Below are 20,314 nucleotides of genomic sequence, written 5' to 3' on the forward strand. Positions count from 1 at the left end.
GGACCTGTTACTAAGTGAAGATTGTTCTAGGAAAGTAGGCCTGGACTGAGGTATTAGATTTCTAACCAACAGGCTGGTCTTATTCAGAGTTTGAACCAGCACTCTGGGGGAGAAACCACTTGCGGCCGTTGAATTACTCTGGCTAGCCTGTCTCAGAAGGACCATCCACAGCCAGGGCTAATGAGACAGTTGAAGAGAGAGAAATACTTTACCTGAGGGGTTTTTTTTTTTTTTTTTGGCTTTTATTTTTGTGTGTGTGGATTACCACCATATATCTCACCATGTTATCCCAGAAAGACTACAATTTCATACAGAATGCACAGATGTTTAAATAAAAAGCCATTTAAGTGAGGGGATAATTCTCACTAAAAAAAGCTCAAAAATAAGAAATGACAATTCTAGATAAACTTTTTTGACACGTAAAATGACATAACCATAGTCACAGGGAATAAAAGAATCAGGTTTGAATGTCCACAGGTTTCTAAAACTAAGCTCTGGCTTCGTATCTGTTGAAAATCTTTAGCAGTTGGAGAAAATAGCTGTATTGAAAAATAAATACTGAACTTTGAGTTGAAAGGTACATTTTCCTCCCTCGATGGAGACAGAACTTTTCAGCTATGGAGAACCCAAGCAGCCTTTCCATGATCTTACTAAGTTGTCCGAGAGCCAACCCCAATCAGCAGCAACAGGACTCGAGCTGTTCACCCTGATTCCGAGTTGGCTGAGCTTCCTGCTGCTTTCACATATTCTTCTTTTTCTACCTCAGTTCCCCTTTGCTCGTATTCTTTTCACTCCATTAACTTGCCCAAGCACTGGACTTAAGTATGGAAGAGCCTATACGCAGTTGTAATATGTTTCATATTTTGAAAGTGTAGAAGTCTGTATTAATTTAAAAAGAAAAAGCTTAAATAGAAAGTTAAGCAATCCTGAACAAGAAAACTATTTCACTGCCTTTGGGCTAGGGAAAGAGTATGCTCTCAAGGAGTTACATAATCTTTTCCAAAGCAGGATGGACTGTATCTATCATACAAATTAGGATAAGATGAGCCACCACACCTTAAAGAAATCAGGCTTGAGCCTATACAAGCCATAACCAAATAGAAGATTTTAAACAAAGGAGCACATAGCCCAAAGCTGACATGTTATTTCTATAAACTCTGGTATATATGTGAAGGACTTACTGTTGGCCGGCTTGTGGGTTTTTTGACTCACTACATTTTTTTAGACAAAATCACAATGTGAAGGCACATTAATCGTTGAGATTTTCTTTTCCTTCCAGGTGGACTTGCTGACTGATTAGTTTCATATACTACTTAGTAACCTCAAGAAGTAGCAGGAGGATGCCATGTATCAATCTCCTTCAAGTCTCACTGCAACAAGGATGGAGACTCCAGCGGAGTGCGGGGTGGGCACAGACAGGCCACAAGATGGCGCAGCACCTCCATACTTGGGCTCTTGACAACCAAGTAGGTTTTTGTTTTCTTTTTAATGTCCACTAGGAGGTAGGATGCTACGATTTCAGACCTCAGCTATTAAATAGTACATCTGGAAAACTAGTGGATAAATCTGCCATCTCCATTCTGTTATTAAGGCCAAGATAGTGTACTGGTTTTCTTTTAAATCACATTCCATTATGTCAAACATTTAAAATGTCACAAAATCCACATGAAGCATCTCATTTACACTAAGATGCTTATTTACCTAACACCACTAATGATAAATGCTGTTACAAATATGCATAGTCAGATGATAGTAACCACATACAGAAAAAAATTTGAACAAAAATTTATTTCTTAAAATTTACTTAAGGGATTAGAGCTAATATATAATAGAACATTTAATATAACATTTGGAGTTATGTCAACATAAAAATAGCTGTGGTTACAATCAGCACATGCAATTCACTGCAAAGGTAAAAATACATGCTATACTCTAGACAAGCCTTCCAAATGAAGTTAGAGTAGATGGGGTAAAACAGCAAGTGAACATGAAAGGATTGCACTTAGAAGAAAGTGGGACATAGCTAAGATATAAAAGAAACATACCTAATGCTAGTCACTGCATTGTCCTACTAGCAAATTGCACACTTATTTTTAGAGTATATTCAATACACATATACATTGAGACTAGAGAATTTTCAAATATCTACCTTTGAAATATCCCTTTGTTTCTAACACATCACATTATGGTATTAATGTAACAGCACTTAAAACCTGTAGTTATCATTCAAAGCTTGTGTTCAAGAGATAAAAGAACATCATTCAGACAAAGCTGGTGTTCAAGAAATAAAAAAAATCTATCACTATCAGCCTTAAATGCATCTCATCACACGATCCATCAACTTTAATGAAATGGGTAATGAAGTTAAACTAACCAGTTTGTACAAACTATTGACTGAGAAAAAGCCCTTAAAAATTTAGGAACAAATGAGCAACAGAAGAGCTCACCCTGAGCTGCCACCTTTTAATTTTTAATGCAATGTATGTAAGAATATCATGCTAATGCACATACTAGTAGCATGTATGATGGAAAAAAAAATAGGTTAATGCAAAAGATAATACGCTTGGCTTTGTAAAGTTTTGTTTTGACTTACATCTGTCTGAATTCTGTTTATCGAGTCTGAAAAGGAACTGCTGCCAAGGACCAGTCCAAAGAAGAATTAGGCTGTAAGACTGCTAGTTCATACCTTCTTTGAAATCGATGACAATGTCCAATTTTAGGCTAATCCTAAAACACTTGCCATTTTATGACTCCATATTCTTTTAATTTACAGAAAAGTACAAACTTTTTAGAAAGTAATCTTATCAACGCAATATAATCTAACAATACCTATAATAGAAAGCTATCCCAGTAAATTTTTTTGAACAATTGAACTTTTGTCTTATGTAGCTTGTAACTTTGTTATTTTATTCATCTCAACAAAATAAAATTTTATTGAAACAAGTGTATGGTTTAGGAATATGCTCTTAATAACAACTGAGCAAAATTAGAATGATGTGGACTATAACAGAATGAAGATCTCTCCTGCTTGATGTACTTGGTCAATATATGTTAGTAAACAAATATTTTAGGGAATTCTATGATTATTCTACTTCTACATTTACATGTCATGGTTTTAACTAGTTAAATGGGTAGAAAAAATACATCTTTAATAATTGATTTCTATTTCTCAAACTAGATGCTCTACTTTAAATATGAGCTTTAATAAATGTTTCTTAACATTTTAAAGTTGTAACATTTCTAAGTATACTCCACTAACTTCACAATAAGAGCTAGGGTCACTGGATGACTTCATGTGGTAAAATCCCTTATCAAGGAATAAGGCTGAAATTTAAATGAACAATTAGGTAGAGAAGAGGTAGGAACACAGAACATGTGAATGAAATTTGCTTTTTTTCCTTGCTGCTCTGTTCCCGAGTGCCGACTGATCCATAGTAAAAAAGGACAGGATTAAAATTTTAGATTTTAATTGCACAAAGTGCGAAGTTTTATAGTTTTCTAATAATTATTCAGTATTATCCCTTTCAGAGATGAGGGCCGGATACCACAGACATCAGTAACTGACAAGTTATAGTATCAACACATTTAACATTTGGGTCCTTATTTCATAACCCTAAAGGGAGCAACTGCAGGTGCAGAAGCAGTAAGTGAACTAGTTTTGTCCAGACAAGGTTTTCTGATGTGCTATTACTTTAAACACCACTTTTAGACACTAAAGATTTAAAGTGATAAAGCCACTAACTTTATTAGACTAGTTTTTACATAAATAACCAGATTTGTTTCTTTGCCTACCTAAAGTACAATTTACATGCATCAACACATAGATTATTCTAAAACATGCTCGGGAAAGTAATTCTGAATGTAAAAAGTTTTATAATTTATTTTCTCCTTAGGGCAGAAGACGTACATTACATATTAGTGCTCAAATATATGTTCATTTCCAGAATGAATTTTTGCACAGTAATCATATATCCATTTAATATGTATAAAGTGTTCTTGGGGATGGGGGTATATTCACTCACTGTACCATGTTTTATACAGGCTTCAACATGCAAATTTGTTAATATCATGGCCTTCAATGATCCTCCATTCTCATTCCTGTAGATCAAGAGTTCACATTGTATATCTGACCCTGAAATGTACAAACTTCACACTACAACATTCTTCATGACACTATTTGTTATGAGGAAAGTTGCAGCTAAACATTATAGTCATGTGACTTAAATTTTGAGAAAATGGAAAATGTAATAGGTATAAATTTCCTGACACATACAGCAAGACAAAACCAGCCCAGCCTTTTGATGATCAACTTAAAAGCTGGAGATGTCATTATCTTGTTGTGTAAATTTGGGTCTATCCCTACCTTTACTTCTCTGTGCCTGATTTTCCTCATCTACTTTGAATTCGTCATTCTATTAATCTACTTTTGCTTAAAGTGGGAAACTGAATATATCAGAATAAAGCATCTACTTTTTTTCATAAAGAAGATCACATAATATGTGAAAGAACTTTGAAAGGATGAGGCATTATATAAATGCAAGAATATAAAAGATAAACAGGAAGTCTAATGTGGACAATATTCTGAGAGTAAAAAGTGTAATTATATTTCAGTTGTAAATGTATACCAAGTTTTCTTAGCTTTCTATTCTCCAATAACCTCTAGAAACTATTCTAAGCATGCCTGGTTTCTGTAACTTAAATATGGCATAAAAACCTGTTTCCTTTAAATTCACCTGATAGCAGTAGTCAATCACTAATAACGCTTGCTAATTTCCTCTTACTTTCTTAAGAAAGCCCCTATATTTAGCATCTGCGTCCATATCACATGTGGTGGTTAGGGGACAGCGTAAGTACACTAGTGGCTTTAGCACTAAACTTGAGGCCTGGGTCACTTCTCTCTTGAAGAAAAAAGGTTTTAAAAATTCCTAAATCACAATGTAGAACTAAGTTCCACCCTACCTCAGAACTGCAGATATTAAAATACCATCTCTTTATTAAGTGTCTCTACAATAACGATATTTGCTAAGATCAAGATGTACATTTTTTGGGGTTCTGTTTTGTTTTGGTAAATATTGCCCAAGTTGTCTTAGTTTGCCTCAAACATTTACTAAAAATAAAAAAATTTAAATCTTTGCCTACTTAAAAATAAAAAAAAATACTCAAAACAAATTTAAGCTGAAGATATATACTGTATAAAGTGTTCATCTACCCAATACTCTGAAGTCTTAAAAGTCAATGATATGTGTATATATATGTGTGTGTATATATATATATATAAACATTAGCAATTTAAGCCTTTTAAAAAGCCAATTTTTTAGATGCTTTATGGTTTTTTTTTTCCCCTTTACTACTACAATTTAAGCCTTTAAAAATGGCAATTTTTTAGATGCTTGAGATAGTTTGGGGGATCCCTAGCTCTTATCATGGCACTCTGTTGAGTTTGTGAAATGGATCTTTAAAGAGGTTGTCAATAATATGCAAATTTTTGAAAACTAGTGAGATTACTAATTATTGATGAATAAAAAATGAGTACTTTTAATCTGCCAAGTTAAAGCTCTAGAATTCCTTTTCTCCAGCAATAACTCGCAGCATCACTACCAATGGAAGGGACCTAAGGAATACTGTGTACATTGATATACACGAGGCTGCTCCTCATTTTTTTGTCAGATTACAAAAGCTGGGCTCATATAGTTATGGCCTATGGACCTCTTTTTAAGTTATTTTAGCAGAAGTAGATAGTCTATACCTTGCTCCTCTAATCTTTTATATTAACTGTCCCTAAGCCACTTTGATGACTATTCTAATCAAAATCAGTATAGCTGTGCTCACTAAGCATATCACTGCTTATTATTTAAATACCTTCTGTTTTCTATGTAGCAAAACAAAAAGTTTTATAAATTTCAGATAAGCTTTCTGTTTTTCTTCAGTGCAAACATCCTGAAACAGCACAAAATCATTCAGCTAGTCTGAGGATAAAGTCAGTTTATGTAGTGCTTAAAGTAGAATCCCAGATATTCTGGAATGGAAATAGCTCATGTGAAACTTCAGTTCATTTTTGTCCTTAAGGGCAAATGATCATCTTCAGAGAGTGAAGACTTTTTAAAATCTGAATTCACAGATAAAATAATTTTAGCTTTACTTTATAGGTACTGCTGAAGTTGTAGCAGGAACTACTAGTCCTTCACTGAGGCATGTAGCCGCCTTGCCGTACAGTCTGTGGTAAGTAACTTTTAGGCATTCCTTCATCAATCACAGCCTCCATGCCAACTGTTTCAAATCTTTCTACTTGTCCCTCAGTACCTGGACCAAAAGCATCTGCTGCAGAAACTTCCTGAAACATTTTCATTTGCCCAGATCCACAGGATTGTGAAATATGATCTGAAATCTGTTGTTTAAGTCTAACAAAATCTTCCTCATTGACTGATGAAACTTGCTTTGACCTTTCAAAATGTGAAATATCTGGACTGGATTCATGCTGACTGCAGTTCTGTTTGAAGTACTGTTGCCTGGGCAAAATACCATCACCGCCATCTACATGATCTACTAATTGTAGATCTTCTGGCCGCTCCTCTGAATCTAACAAGGGCTGGGTAGACTCGGATCTTGAGAAGACTTGGACTGATGGAACTTGGTGTCTGTAGCCACTGTGTACCACAGTAGAGTACTGGACAGTGCTCGAAGTGTTTTGTGAAGATTCATTTTCATCACTGCTAGAAATGCTTGGCCTAGAAGATGACATGCATGAAGACCCCCCAATACCACTGCTGTGTCCTTCAGTATTAATTTTTTCCTTTTTGAACAGGTCCAGTGATTTCAGATCTTCTGGAAAAGGCTTTTTGTCATTTGCTTCTATTTCCACAACACTTACATCAGTGAAATTGCCATCTGAATACATTTGATCTTTTGAATTAAAATTGTGCTAAGGAAGAGAGAAAATTGTATATGGCAAGTATTAGTTAAAGCCACAGAGCTAATGCATCTCTGTAACTTCCCAGTAACTCTCAGTGGTACAGAAATAACCTGTATTATGTCACTAAGTCACTGTCAACTACCCAAAATGCAGATACTATAAAATGAGTCTAAGTAGTCTAAATCAATATTGTTGGTGTTACATTTTGATAAGCTAATGATCTATAAGTAGTATTTAATATTTCATGCCTAGACTAGGCAGCCTAGGATTAACTGGACAGAAAACTAGAAAACATTAAGGAAAATCAAACCTGAATGACGGAGATTTTGTAGAATATAAAAATACACAATACAGTTTAATCTGTTATATAAAATTTAAGGACTACTGGAGGATAATAAATATAAATGAGTTCCCCTTTGGGGCATATTTAAAATTCAGAGTTTAGAGTAGGTTCCCAGAGATCATTTCATCAGTGCTAAAATGATAAACTGCTGAACTTGGTTTTAATACTCAATCCAAAATGCTTGAGGTAGTTACCATCACATAGCAGTTTCAGCACCTCAAGTTTTCAGTTTGCAAGTTCAACCAAACATCTGTAATGTGTACTAATCAATTTAAAATATCAGAACAAATATACTATGATGGTGATAAAACCCTAAAAATGTGTCACACATATTAAATTTTGATTAAAATTTTCATTTATGTACTATTTTATCTTCATTTACTTTTTGATTCAGCTTGAATATCTTATCTTTTGGTACATTTGTAGATACTCAATATACCTACTAACTGTAGATACTCAATATACCTACTAACATGTCTGCATATTATAAACAACTCAGAAGCATTTTCTCTTACCCTTGGAGGAGTGTGAGGTGACCACTGGGCAATATGACTCTTTGAAGGATCTGGAACATTAGGCCAGATGTGTTTTTTAATTCTGAAGAGAAAAGAAAAATGGCCTATGTAAAACCACACATAATAAACAATGAATAGTCCCTGTTTCTAAACATGTTCATCAAAGACTCTTACAAACTAAACCAATTACCTAAATGAACAAAAAATACCTACTCTACCCCAAACAAAAATTATTTTTCTTATAACCAATAGAAAAATACTGTTGAAAATGCATAAGGATTATAATGTATTCATAATGAATTAACAAAGCTAAATCTAATCAGTGTTCAAATTTTTTTTAAACTCTCAAAATTCTGCAATTAAAACCACTTAAAATCTTTATCCAGGCCACATGTTGTGGTATTCCAATTAAAAGAATCCAGATAACAAATTAATGTTCCCACTGATACCAAAAAAGTTCAAATACAAAAATCAAATTTAAAAAAGTGACTACTGAGAATGGTGCTTCAAAGAGTGAGAGCCTACCAGACTGACTCTCCTGTAGGAAATACCTATAACATTTGGAAGTAATATAAAAAGTAGTAAAGCTGACAACCTAGACAAACCAATGAATGAATCCTTGAAAGACACAAATTACCAAAACAGATTGAAGAAAAAGAAAGCTATATTTTTAAAGAAATTGAATTTTTAATTAAAAACCTTCCCACAAAACTCTGGGCAAAAGGAAACAATTGTATTAATACTATACAAACTCTTTCAGAAAACAGAGGAGGTAACATGTTCCTATTCATTTTATGAGGCCAGTATTATGCTGATTTTAAAACCAGACAGATAAGGCACATAAAGACAGACTAACTTCACTCATGAACACAGATGCAAACAGTATTAAACTGAATGCAGCAAAATCCAAGGAATGCAAAGATGATATATGAAAATCAATAAAATGCACCATATTCATGGAAGGAAGGAGAAAAACCGTATGATCATCTCAATAGATTCAGAAAAAGCATTTGACCAAATTGTGACACTCATTCGTGATAAAAATTGCTAGCAAAGCAAAACAGAAATAAGAACCTCCCCCTGCAAGTAGTAGTAAAGAGGAAAAAAAACCCATAAAGTGGCCGGGCGCGGTGGCTCACACCTGTAATCCCAGCACTTTGGGAGGCTGAGGTGGGTGGATTACCTGAGGTCAGGAGTTCGAGACCAGCCTGGCCAACATGGTGAAACCCCATCTCTACTAAAATAAAAATACAAAAAAATTAGCCAGGCATGGTAGTGCATGCCTGTAATCCCAGCTACTCGGGAGGCTGAGGCAGGAGAATTGCTTGAACCCAGAAGGTGGAGGCTGCAGTGAGCCAAGATTGTGCCACTGCACCCCAGCCTGGGCAACAAGAGTAGAACTCAGTCTCAAAACAAAAAAAAACCCCACAAAGCAAAAACTTCAACCTACAGCTAACATCACATGTGATGGTGAAAGACTAAATACTTTCACCTCTAAAATTAGGAACAATGCAATGTTCTTATATGGTCTAGATGTACTATATGTACTAGAGGTCTTAGCCAGTGCATTAAGACAATAAAAAGAACTAAAAGCATAAAGATTAGAACAATTATAATTACTCCCAAGAAGCATGATTGTGTATCTAGAAAATCCTAAGGAATCCAAAAAGCTACTAATAAATGAATTTATCAAAGTCTCAGTATACATGATGAACATATTTTAAAAAATCAATTGCATTTCTATATACTAAGAATTAGAAAATATTTTTAAACATTCCATTTATAATAACAAAAAATACTTCTGTCATGAATTCAAAAAAAGTTAGTTACACAAGGCCTGTCTACTGAAAACTACAAAACACTGCGAAAGTAAATTAACCAAAACCCAAATAAATAAATAAACCAGGTTCACAGATTGAAAGAGTAGCATTAAGATTGCAGTTCTCTCCTATAGATTCAATTAAATCTGACCTACAGATTCAATAAAACCCCAATCAAAACTATAGTTTTAAAAAAATTGACAAGCTGAATTAAAATGTATATGAAAAGGCAAAAAACCTAGCCAAAATAACTTCTTTAAAAAAAGAACATACTGGAAGAATCCTACCTATTTTCAAAATTTACTATAGAGCTATACTCACCAAGGCAATGTGGTATTGGCATAAGAACGGACATATATACATTTATGAAACAGAAGTGAGAGTATGGAAATAGATACAGACTTATAAAGACAATTGCTTTTAGCAAAGGTACCAAAGCAATTCAATGGGGAAAAGACACTCTTTTCAAAATAAATGACAATGGAATTAGACATCTGAATGAACAAAATGAACCTTGACCCTGACCTCACACCATGCACAAAAATAACCTGAAATGGATCATAGACTAAGAGCTGAAACTATTGAACTTGTGGAAGAAAACATGAGACAATATTTTGATACTGTGTTTGGCAGGACACAAAACTCAGGAACCACAGAAAAAAACTGATAAAATGAACTTCATCAAAATAAAAAACTTATACTTTTCTTTTTTTTTTTCCCAGACGGAGTCTCGCTCTGTCACCCAGGTTGGAGTGCAGTGACGTGATCTTGGCTCACTGCAACCTATGCCTCCTGGGTTCAAGCAATTCTCCTGCCTCAGCCTCCCGCGTAGCTGGGACTACTGGCGTGTGCCACCACGCCCGGCTAAGTTTTTGTATTTTTAGTAGAGATGGGGTTTCACTGTGTTAGCCAGGATGGCCTCAATCTCCTGACCTTGTGAGCCACCCACCTTGACCTCCCAAAGTGGTGGGATTACAGGCGTAAAACTTCTGCTTTTCTAAAGCCACAGTTAAGACAAAAAAAGCACAGACTGGGATAAAAGTTTGCAAAACGTATTTAACAATGTTGTAACCAGAACATATAAAGCATTCTTATAGCTCAATTATAAACAAAATAACCCAATTTGAAAATGGGTAAAAGATTTCAATAGACACATCACAAAAGAAAATATATACGTGATACATGAAAAGATCCATTACTAGTCATTGGAGAAATGAAAATTAAAATGATATAGTACTACACACCCACTAGAATGAAAGAAGTCTGACAGCAATAAGTGTTAGTGATAATATGGAACACTGCTGGAGGCAATCCAAGATGGTGTAGCCACTCTGAAAAAGTTTGGCAGTTTCTTATAAAGTTGAACATATACTTAGCATATGACCCAGCACTCTCACTCCTATTATTTGTTCAAGATAAAGGAAAACATATGCTCGCACAGTTTTGTATGTGAATATTCATAGCAACATTATTTATAATAGCTAAAAATTAGAAATAACCTAAACTTTCATAACAGATCAGTCTAAGTTTTGATATATCCATACTACACAATACTGTTCAGCAATAAAAAAGAAAAAGGTAGGCCAGGTGTGGTGACTCATGCCTGTAATCCCAGCACTTTTGGGAAGCCAAGGTGGGTGGATCACTTGAGGTCCGGAGTTCGAGACCAGCCTGGCCAACATGGTGCAACTCCGTCTCAACTGTAAACACAAAAATTAGCTGGGCATGGTGGCAAGTGCCTGTAATCCCAGGTACTCAAGAAGCTGAGGCAGGAGAATCACCTGAACTCAGGAGGTGGACGTTGCAGTGAGCCAAGATCATGCCACTGTACTCCAGTAAGGGTAACAGAGTGAGACTCCATCTCAAAAAAAAAAAAAGGGAGAAGTATATGCAACAACATGGATGAATCTCAAAAATATTACATGAAAGACATACGCAAAAGACTACATGCTATTTGATTCTGTTTATATAAAATTCTTGGCCGTGGCTCACACCTGTAATCCCAGCACTTTGGGAGGCTGAGGGTGTATCCCCTGAGGTCAGTAGTTCGAGACCAGCCTGGCCAACAAGAGTGAAACTCTGTCTCAAAATAGATAAATAAATAAAAATTCTAGAAAAGGCAAAACTACAGTTACAGAAAAGCAGATCAATGACTGCCTGGGGTTGGGTTGAGGAGAAGACAGATTACAAAGGAGAACAAGGAAGCTTTATAAAAGTGATGAAAATGTTCTATATTGTGATTGTGGTGGTAGTTATACATCTGTATGTAATTACAAAAGTTCATCAAACTGTACACTTAAAATGGATAAATTTTATTGCATGTAAATTCAGCTCAATAAAGCTGGGGGAAAATGCAAAAATATGAACAAGGTTACTTACAGGTCTCGCTTATTAAAGCAGAACAGCACTCCCAGAAGAGTTGTCAATAGGAATGCTAAGCAAACAGGCACGACTATGGCTTCAATTTCTCCTTGAGCTTAAAAAAAAAAGAAAAAAAGAAAAAAGAAAGAGGTGTCATGGGAAATAATTGTTGACATATGAACTAAGGAGATATAATACAACTTCCCAACGAGACTTACTGTTGAAAAGATAAAATACAATCCTAATTATTTTTCAAGGTCTCTTCAGACTTGATGATTTTTACCCTCTTCTCTCTTTGGTAAATCACATCCCAACCATTTATGTCTTATACATTAACCTGGCCGCATAGCATAAAATATATGTCGGTTGGGGGATAAAAATGATCAGTGTATCGGGTAATCTACTGGGTTAGAGCTTTCAAACATAACCATTTGTAATATTTATGATCTGCATTTGGTAGAATTTTAGTAAAAGTTTATCTCTGAGTTCTAATACTGTATAACAGAGAAATTATGTCAGAACAAATATAAATACTGGGTAAAATGGAAAAGCTATAAAAACATAATTGAACTACACATTTAACCTTCTAAAAAATAAAAATGCAACTCTCCGAAGTTTTAAGAGTTATTTACCATTTTTCAAAAAGATGATATATCTGATACAGGGCTAAGAACTTCAGGAGCTGCTCAATGGGCATGAGGAGTGGCACAAGTAGGAATAAACTAAAAAGTAAACAAGCCTAAGATCCCTAAATACCACACAAATCCTCATCTGAATTTAAAAGAGGACTTGTTCATCAAATTAATCACTAATTGGGATAATTAACATTGGAGATTTTTTAAATGACTTTCCTGATTAATTTTGAATTTTACTTAGTCTTTTACAGTAAAAAATGTATGAAAGTAATATTGCAGCCATATACTATTCACTTAATTTTATCCTTCCACCACACATATCCCTTTGTAAGTAACTACCATCCTATGAAGCTCAGTAGAAATCAAGAAATCAGATAAATGCTTGGGAATAAACTATGGGTTGACAAATATTAACTCTTAAATGCTAAGCATCATATATATATATATATATATTATATATATGGGTGTATGTATATATATTATGTGTGTATACATATTGATATATGTGTGTATATATATATTGATATGTGTATGTATGTATGTGTGTGTATATATATATAAAATGCCAAATCTAATTTAGGCAGAAACTTTGCTTTATTAAACATCTGCTTTTATGTTTTCAAGCCTGTGCCTTTGCTCATGCTGCTCTCTAAGATGCTACCTTCTTCCTATTTGTCCACATATTAACTCAAGGTTCAAGTATTTTCTTCTCCATAAAACCTCTGAAGGTAAAATTATCCGTTACTGGTATATTTAAATTCCTACTCTATTTACTGTCTACATAGTCCACAGGTTCTCCTTTTTCTGATTTACTTATGCAAAATTTCTTCAACTAAGCTGTAAGGTCCTCACTGACAAGACTCATGTCATGTGAAGAAGCCATAATGGATCCATGAGACTATAGATAGAGAATTGAAAAAAAGTAGGTTATAAAATAATACTAAGTATAATTTAATTTTAGGAAAAAAATATATACAGAGAAGAGACTAAAAGGATACACAAATATGTTATTTTGGGGTAAGGGACTAGGACTAATTTTTCTTCCTCTCTACATTTTACCGTACAGTCTAAATTCCCTATAATGAACACACTTATGTAATAAAAAAATTTTAGGCTGAGCATGGTGGCTCATGCCTGTAATCCGGCACTCTGGGAGGCTAAGGCAGGAGGACTGAGGCCAGGAGTTCAAAACCAGCTTGGGCAACACAGTGAGATCCCATCTCTATCAAAAAACTTGTTTTAACTAGCCAGGCATGGTGGTGCCTACCAGCAGTCTTAGTTACTTGGGAGGCTGAGGCAGGAGGATTGCTTGAGCCCAGGAATTTGAGGTTGCAGTGAGCTATGACTGCACCACTGCACTCCAGCCTTGGAGACAGAGCAAGACTGTCTCAAAAACAAACAAACAAAAAATATACATATGGGCTTTTATGTGTATGTGTGTATACACACACATACATATATACAAACCTCTGTAGAGATGGCTGGTCTCCACAGAAATACATAAAATATACATTTTTAAGTTTATTTTTAAATTTTTCTCAAGATTATGGTATAAAGTTTTATTTTAAATAACATACCTATTAACATACCACCACATGGGACCAACCTTATCCCAGAAACTATATTCATTACTGACCCTAACAGCAAAGCTCAGAACCTTTTATCATTTATTTTATGTAGTCACTCATTCATTTATTCTCTCACTCAGCAAGCATTCAACCAACAAGGCACATGGAATTTACTACTTATCATTAACTAGGCTGGCACTTGGGGGTGGGGGTTACAATCAAGGTAAAATAAGGTAATTTTCTATAATGATTCAAAATGTAGTGGGAACAAGAAAGAATGCTGGTTAAGTTTGCTTTAGGGAAGATGATGAGGTGAAGACCTCATTGGGGGCAATGCACTAAGAAAAGAAAGTTAGTATGAGGAGCTTGCAGTTGAAGAAAATGATGATGAAAGGGTACGCACAATCAATAGGACTTGACACTCAGCTTATGTGAGAGAAAAATATACGAATACATTTATTGTAATCACATCTAAATTTATGGCTTTGGCTAAGAGTTGGATAGTTGTGGCATAGAATGAGGGAGGGGAAATGTATTTGGGAAGGAAAGAGAAGATGGCTAAAGCCATGGACAGAGTTTGAATAGGCAAGTAAGAAAACAGGGTCAAGAGGCCAGGTGCGGTGGCTCATGCCTGTAATCCCAGCACTTTGGGAGGCTGAGGCAGGTGGATCACCTGAGGTCAGGAGGTCGAGACCATCCCAGCCAACATGGTGAAACCCCGTCTCTATAAAAATACAAAAAATTAGCCAGGCGCGGCAGTGGGCACCTCTACCCCAGCTACGTGGGAGGCTGAGGTAGGAGAATCACTTGAACCTGCAGTGAGCTGGGATTGTACCACTGCAGTCGAGTCTGGGCAACAAGAGCAAAAATCTGTCTCGAAAAAAAAAAAAGAAAATAGGGTCAAGAACAGAGCTCTGGGGAATACAAACCATTTAAAAGTTAAAAGTAGATGCCAGCCACAGTAGCTCACGCCTGTAATCCCAGCATTTTGGGAGGCTGAGGCAGGCACAACACAAGGTCAGAAGATGGAGACCATCCTGGCTAATACAGTGAAACCCCATCTCTACCAAAAAAAAATACAAAAAATTAGCCAGGCGTGGTGGCACATGCCTGTAGTCCCAGCTACTTGGGAGGCTGAGGCAGAAGAATCACTTGAACCTGGGAGGTGGAGGTTGCAGTGAGCTGAGATCGCACCACTGCACTCCAGTCTGGGTGACAGAGCGAGACTCTGTCTCAAAAAAAAAAAAAAAAAAAAAATCAAAAAAGGAGAAGAAGAACAACACACCAAAGAACAAGGAGACTCAGGAGACTGCGCTAGCAGAAAAAGTATGGTTAGAAAACCCAAGGGAGGAGGGAGTTTCAAGGATGGAAGGCCAACAGAGTCAAATGCAGAAAAGGCTGGAGGCAGTGGCTTATGTCTATAATCTCAGCACTTTAGGAGGCCAAGGCCAGAAGGATCACTTGAGCCCAGGAGTTTGAGACCAGCCATCTCTGTAAAAAAAATTAGCTGGATGTGGTGGCACTGGTCCCAGCTACTTGAGAAACTGAGGTAGGAGGATCACTTGAGCCCAGGAGGTCAAGGCTGCAGTGTGCCATATTCATGCCATTGCACTCCACTGTAGCCTGGGCAACAGAATAAGACCGTGCCTCCAAAAAAAAAAGTAGAAAAAAGATGAAAACTAAAAAGCATGCAGTACATATGATGATCAAGAGGTCTTTTGAGTGACACCAGAGAGGTTTCAGTGCAGGGGTGGGGTACGACCCCTAATTTCAGTATGTTAAATACTGAGTGGGAGGTACGGAAGTGAAGACTGTAAAGTGGACTAGTCCTTCAAGTAATCTCTCTATAAAAGAAAGAAATGAGGATAAAGAAGGAAAGAACACACCCAAACCAGTGAAAAAAAATGAACCCACATGGAAAGATATATAAATTCTTTTATGATTTTCAGTAGAGCTGAAAATAGTCAGAAGCAGTTAATAAAATGTCAAAAAGGTGAGGAATAACACTTTCTATAAAGAAACCACCAACCAAAGCCAGATAATATAAAAATCATCATGAATCCAAAGATGTACTTTTTAACACAATTTTAGCACATAAACTAAGTTCATTTCTAATCTAAGTTTGAGAAAGAAAAAAACCAAACTTCATTATTTCTTACCAAACTTTGGGGTAGTAAAAGTGAATTCTGGACCATCCTTCCCACCTTCATCTGTGTATGCTGCCATTCGTACCATGTACAATGTGTCACTAGTCAAAGAGGACAATGTATATTCTGTGTGGGAAGAATCCACATTCACAGCTGGAAGAAATAAAGAACTGTGCTTCATTCAACTATTCAATGCTTTTGCTTATTTGGCCTATATTTGGCATTGTGAAAGTATTAAAAAAGAAGCAAAGTATTTTTGTCATAAAACAACTTTTATAATGTTCTGACATAATTTTATGTTCTAAAGCACAACACAGTACTTTTTCAATAAATCCATGAAAGCAACCATAAGGCAAATTCTCAGGTGTTTCCTGAGGCCAATATACTATAAGATGTATAAGAAGAACAGACTTAAATTAGTACTTAAAAGCTTAAGGAAAAAATAACTGATTCTTAATAACTGATACAGTTTTATTACCAGTTTCATTTCCAATGATGGTTCTATAAAATATAGTATAATTTCTGATAAATCCATTCTGAACATCAACAGGAAGTTGGTCCCACTCTAAGACAGCTTCGTTTTTCCCTACTTTTTTTGTCCGAACAGTAGGTCCTTTGGAAGGTGCTGTAACAGAGTGAACACATTTGCTAACTGAAAATCATTTAGAATCTAGTAAAATTTCCTTGTCATAAAATTATTTGAACATAATGAGATACATCTTTATTTAAAAGTGATAAAATGTTTTTGTTAATACAAAGCCCTAAACTGTTTTTTTTTCCAAAGAAGTGAGTTTGGACTTACGAGCTTGTTTAAGGTATGCCTTTATGGATTCAGGGCTTCCTGGTCCGTCAGCATATACTGGAGTAACTGTTATCAAATAGCATTTGCTCTCTGCTAAGTTCCCTAAAGCAAGAATAGCAGATTAAGCATGTTTTTCCATAATGAAAAAGTCAAGTTAATACCATAATTTATTTCTACATTATAATTTCATGACCACTTAATTTTCTATTAAACCTGCAGTTTTCTAAGTAAGCATTGCCTTTTCCATACTGGATTCAAGCTTAATCAGGTAAAACTGTCTGTAAAAGTATTGCCAATGCAGTGGATAAAAAATACATTGTTAAGAATGATGATGGTATTTACATTTAGAATTTATAAAACAATGATCTCAAATTACTCTGGATTTTATAGAGTCTGACAATTTTTGTTATGTCTTACCTACAAGAGAGAACAGCCTAAGGAGCAAGACGACTAAAGTAGGAAGACCTAGGGAAAGCACTAATGGCCCTAGTTTGCGAATTGGAAAAAAGGGTAACTTAAAAAACTTCCTTGGCCGGGCGCCGTGGCTCATGTCTGTAATCCCAGCACTTTGGGAGGTTAAGGTGGGAGGATCACTTGAGGTCAGGAGTTTGAGACCAGCGTGGTCAACATGGTGAAACCCCCCTTTACTGAAAATACAAAAATTAGCTGGGCATGGTGGTGGGAGCCTGTAGTCCCAGCTGCTTGGGAGGCTGTGGCAGGAGAATCACTTGAACCCAGGAGGCGGAGCTTGCAGTGAGCCGAGATCGCACCACTGCACTCCAGCCTGGGCGATAGAGTGAGACTCTGTCTCAAAAAAGCAAAAACCAAAACAAACTTCCTTTATTTTTATCTTTTTTAGCATGCACCACTAAAATTTTTCTTTTTTATACAGCATATTATCTGTACATATTAGAAAATGTTTTATTGAAATTTATACCTTCAATAAGAATGTATATTCCTTAACTATTACTCATGAAGTTACATGCTCCTTTACCTTCTTAAACAGAGTGATTTTACCTTTTCTTAATGATCCAATATTACCAAAAAATGAACAATTTTTATATTCTACTCTAATGTGATGCTTTCAGGGTTACTGACCAACATACGACTACCTACCCAAACTTAATGTCTCCACAACCTATGCTAGCTTCTATTTTTTTTGAGATGGAGTTTCATTCTTGTTGTTCAGGCTGGAGTGCAATGGCATGATCTTGGCTCACTGCAACCTCCGCCTCCCGGCTTCAAGACATTCTCCGGCCTCAGCCTCCCAAATGGCTGGGATTACAGGCATGTGCCACCACGCCTAGCTGATTTTGTTTTAGTAGAGATGGAGTTTATCCACGTTGGTCAGGCTGGTCTCGAACTCCCGACCTGAGGTGATCTGCCCGCCTCAGCCTCCCAAAGTGCTGGGATTACAGGCGTGAGCCACCGCATCGGCCACTTCTTTAAAAAGTTTCTATTGGCTCTGAGCAGTGGTTCACGCCTGTAATACCAGTACTTTGGGAGTCTGAGGTAAGAGACTCGCTTGAGGCCAGGTGTTGGAGATCAGCCTTTGCAACACAGTGAGATTCCCTCTCTACAAAAAAAATAAAATTAGCTGAGTGTGGCAGCATGTGCCTGTAGTCCCAGATACTCCAGAGGATGAGGCAGAAGGGTCACTTTAGCCTGGGAGTTGAAGGCCGCAGTGAGCCATGATCATGCCACCATACTCTAGCCTAGGCAACAGAGTGAGACCTTGTATTTATTTATTTTTTTTAAAGTTTCTATAGTTATTTCCAGCCTGTTTCAGGACTTCCTAAGCTCCACCATGTTTTTAATTTGATAAAGTCAGTAAACTAGACAACCAAGCTTATTAAAACTGTACACTAATAACAGGTAAGTCCAAACAGCCTGTATTATGACTAAAGCTCAAAAACTTTATGGCAGGAATCTCTCTGCTTAGGGCTTTTCTCTAATTAACCATATTATTCACAGCTGAATTCTAATTATTAATTATCAACAAGAATATAAACTGAGTTTTTTTTCTCTTCAAAGTTGTTTTATCACTTTATAACCACTTAAGCAGCACCATAACACACAGACTGGAGCGCTACGATTCATTACTTCTGTCCTTTGTTACTACTTCCAATTGAAAGACATAAGGAAATCTGAGTTCTAGTTCTGCTTCCTCTAGCTGATGGTTCTAAGACATTAAACAAGTCATCCAGATGCTCTAGGAAACTATTTTCTCATCTGAAGGATGAGGTACAGAGAACATATAACTAATCAGCAGCAAAAGTTGGACTCTTATATTTCTCTATACTCTATAGTTTTAGGAGTTTTCCCTTGACAATAAAATCATATTGGGGTACAAAAAGAAGAAAGTATTAACCCCACTCTGTTCATAAAGAGACTGTAATTCAGAGAGGTTAAGTATGACTTGCGGAAAGTCACACATCTAGTAAGTAGTGAGGCTATGATAAATTGGAAGTCTTTTCAACGGACCAAAACACTATAAGCAAAAGAAAAAGCTGCCTAAAGAGTTAGAAAAAGGATATCAATTTAAATGTTTCTAGCCAGGTATACCTCTTAAATGGGTGCGATGCACGGTACCATCTTCTTGTTGCCAGTCTGCGATACAGGGTGCTTTATCTGATAACACACACCACTCAAGTATATATTTCTTTACAGATTCCCTTGGAGTAGTCCATTCTACCCAAAGCATGTTATCTTTGGGGAATGCTTTAAGATCCATTACAGGGTGAGTAGCTTTAAAACAAAGTTTGAATATTGAAATAATAAATATTAACAAATTTGAAATTTCCATATTTTACAGTCATTTCCAAAACATGTGATTTATCAATTTTTGTAGCATTATATTTCCTTGCATAAAAGCACTTTATTATAACTTACAGGTAAAGTAGTCAATTTTTAAACTTAGATTTTGCTTCCCCGCTGGGCATTGTGGCTCATTCCTGTAATTCTAATACTTTAGGAGGCCGAGGCGGGTGGATCACTTGACATCAGGAGTTCGAAACCAGCCTGGCCAACACGGTGAAACCCCGTCTCTACTAAAAATACAAAATTAGCCAGGTATTGTGGTGCGCGCCTTTCATTCCAGCTACTTGGGAGGCTGGTGCACAAGAATCGCTTGAAGCCAGGAGGCAGAGGCCAAGATCGTGCCATTGCACTCCAGCCTAGGCAACAGAGCAAGACTGTGTCTCAAAAAGAAAA

General features: G+C 36.1%; 1 protein-coding gene across 8 annotated transcripts in view; it reads right to left on the minus strand.

The window, feature by feature from the left end:
* Positions 1-20,314, minus strand: part of IL6ST (interleukin 6 cytokine family signal transducer) — a 72,104-nt gene that overhangs the window by 12,160 nt on the left and 39,630 nt on the right. For 3 of the 8 annotated variants that reach the window (XM_063664828.1, XM_054487986.2, XM_054487987.2), the window contains 6 exons: positions 19,667-19,849; positions 17,102-17,203; positions 16,778-16,924; positions 16,312-16,452; positions 11,968-12,064; positions 7,769-7,850 (listed from right to left, as the gene is read on the minus strand). In XM_063664828.1, coding sequence (XP_063520898.1) covers positions 7,769-7,850; positions 11,968-12,064; positions 16,312-16,452; positions 16,778-16,924; positions 17,102-17,203; positions 19,667-19,849 — 752 coding nt within the window. Of the gene's footprint in view, positions 1-1,769; positions 6,920-7,768; positions 7,851-11,967; positions 12,065-16,311; positions 16,453-16,777; positions 16,925-17,101; positions 17,204-19,666; positions 19,850-20,314 lie in introns of those variants that run through there. The other 5 variants (XM_054487982.2, XM_054487984.2, XM_054487988.2 and 2 more) reach the window with 3 other exon arrangements.

Source organism: Pongo pygmaeus, chromosome 4 (genome assembly GCF_028885625.2).
Source record: "Pongo pygmaeus isolate AG05252 chromosome 4, NHGRI_mPonPyg2-v2.0_pri, whole genome shotgun sequence".
NCBI classification, from domain to species: Eukaryota; Metazoa; Chordata; class Mammalia; order Primates; family Hominidae; genus Pongo; species Pongo pygmaeus.